At 38.1% G+C, this 1,877-nt stretch overlaps 1 protein-coding gene across 1 annotated transcript in view; it reads left to right on the top strand.

Annotated features, from left to right (window-relative positions):
* The first annotated feature begins 1,319 nt into the window (after positions 1 to 1,319).
* LOC122071965 (AP-4 complex subunit sigma) overlaps positions 1,320 to 1,877 on the top strand; it is an 8,221-nt gene continuing 7,663 nt past the window's right edge. The window contains exons 1-2 of the mRNA XM_042636462.1: positions 1,320 to 1,531; positions 1,781 to 1,867. Of these exons, the coding sequence (XP_042492396.1) occupies positions 1,391 to 1,531; positions 1,781 to 1,867 (228 nt within the window). The 5' untranslated portion in view covers positions 1,320 to 1,390. The remainder of the gene's footprint in view (positions 1,532 to 1,780; positions 1,868 to 1,877) is intronic.

Below are 1,877 nucleotides of genomic sequence, written 5' to 3'. Positions count from 1 at the left end.
TAAATTCTAATATACCATGCTTTTATGGACATTAAAATCCACTTTGATTTTCCAATTTGAAATCATTTCCCATTATTTTGATTTTTCACATTTAATATTAATTAAATTTAACCCTTAAAAAGGGTATGGTATAAATAACTAAGAGGAGTATCAAACTTCATCTCGTCTCATAACTTTTACATGTTCTTTTCTTCTTCTTGGTACGAAAACAAGGTTCAAGAAGATGGAGAATAAGTGTTTGCAATCGTTCATCCCATAAATGTGCTTAGATTTTTTTGAAATTTCCATGGGGGTACAATCTAAGATCGGTCATGGATCAATTTTAAGGCTCAAGAACCTCCTCCCTTCAACTCCTTTGATTTCTCATATGCAATATTGCAGGAACAGAGTGAGGAGAACACTTGTGTCATTTTCTTCTTTTTAATTCTTCACATTGTTCAGCTGCAACTATGTTTGTAAATAATTGTCGGTCCAATTCAAATAGCGATTGTATGCTAAATTTCCTATAAATGTTTTCATTTCAACCCCTTTTGGAGAATCTCGTCTTTGACCATCTTTGTCCATGTGAGTCATTTATTTTGAATCTTTCTTGCTTTTCATTAAAAATTATTTGCAGATGCAATCGCCCTCGGTTACTGGCCGTCGATAATGGAGATGGAGGAGAAGGGGTCACTGGGGCAAGGGTTCCTCATTTTTTTTTGGTTTACTTAGATGAGGGAAGAAGAGGGGTTATAATTTCGATCGATTAGGGTTCTTGATAGAAGACAAGGGTTGGGAATCAGGATTTGGCCCTTTTACCTATTTTTTTTTTTTTTTTTTTTTTGGAACCCAAAAGTTTTATTATGCAACATATTATTTGAGTATTATTCATGTATAATACGGTTATCTTTACCTATTGTCTGTATCTTTCCCTTCCAACGACAAGGGGAAAATTTGTCATTTCCAAGTGAAACCCCTCAAAATTAGTTTTACCCCCAAGTATTAAAATAGGGATCAATGGTAGAATCGGTATCTATCAATTCTGGTAGGCTTGAAATTTGCACGAATGGGTCCTTAGAACCTAGAATCGGTTATTTGGTTTGAAAAGCCACCGATTCAGGACAATCTTGATGGGAATATTTTGATTTGGAAGTGGCAGAAGTCGGGATCGATCCCAGCCGATTTCGAGGCAAGTTGGCCGATTCATATCCGATCCACCGATTTTTTTAACCTTGGTTAACCCGAACATGCGACTCAGATGCGTTGGTTGGATCTTAATCAACGCGTTTGCACGTAAGCACGTGCTTTCTGAACCACCGACCCACGCAAAAACCCAAAAAAGAAAAAAAAAAAAAAAGCTTGGGTTATTTTCAGTTTCTTGGAAGCGCAAGCTCCGAAACAGGGAAGAAAGATGGGGATCAGATTCATACTGCTAGTGAACAAGCAAGGCCAGACCCGACTTGCTCAATACTACGAGTACCTCACCATCGAACAGAGAAGAGCTCTCGAGGGTGAGATCGTTCGGAAATGCCTTGCCCGTACCGAAAACCAGGTTCCTATGTCTGTCTCTTTCATGCTTCGCCATGTTTTTTGATTTTGCCTTTCCTTTGTGCCTACCCTCTCCGTTTTCCAGCTTTTTGATGATCCTTTACGATTTTGAATCATAGAATTTTGTTGCTGACATTGCTCAGTTATGGGCAGACGAGCTATGCCTCAATTTGATGGATTTAGGTTATTTACTTGTCATTGCTGATGTTTTCGTCTTTACCTTACTGATGCAAAACCACGTGTTCTTTCTCAGTGTTCATTTGTCGAGCATCGGAACTACAAAATTGTCTACAGGAGATATGCATCATTGTTTTTCTTGGTTGGGGTTGACAACGATGAGGTAGGAATTA

The sequence above is a fragment of the Macadamia integrifolia genome, chromosome 2 (assembly GCF_013358625.1).
Source record: "Macadamia integrifolia cultivar HAES 741 chromosome 2, SCU_Mint_v3, whole genome shotgun sequence".
NCBI lineage: Eukaryota > Viridiplantae > Streptophyta > Magnoliopsida > Proteales > Proteaceae > Macadamia > Macadamia integrifolia.
Note: the sequence above shows the minus strand (reverse complement) of the source record. Positions and strands in the feature narration are given on the sequence as shown.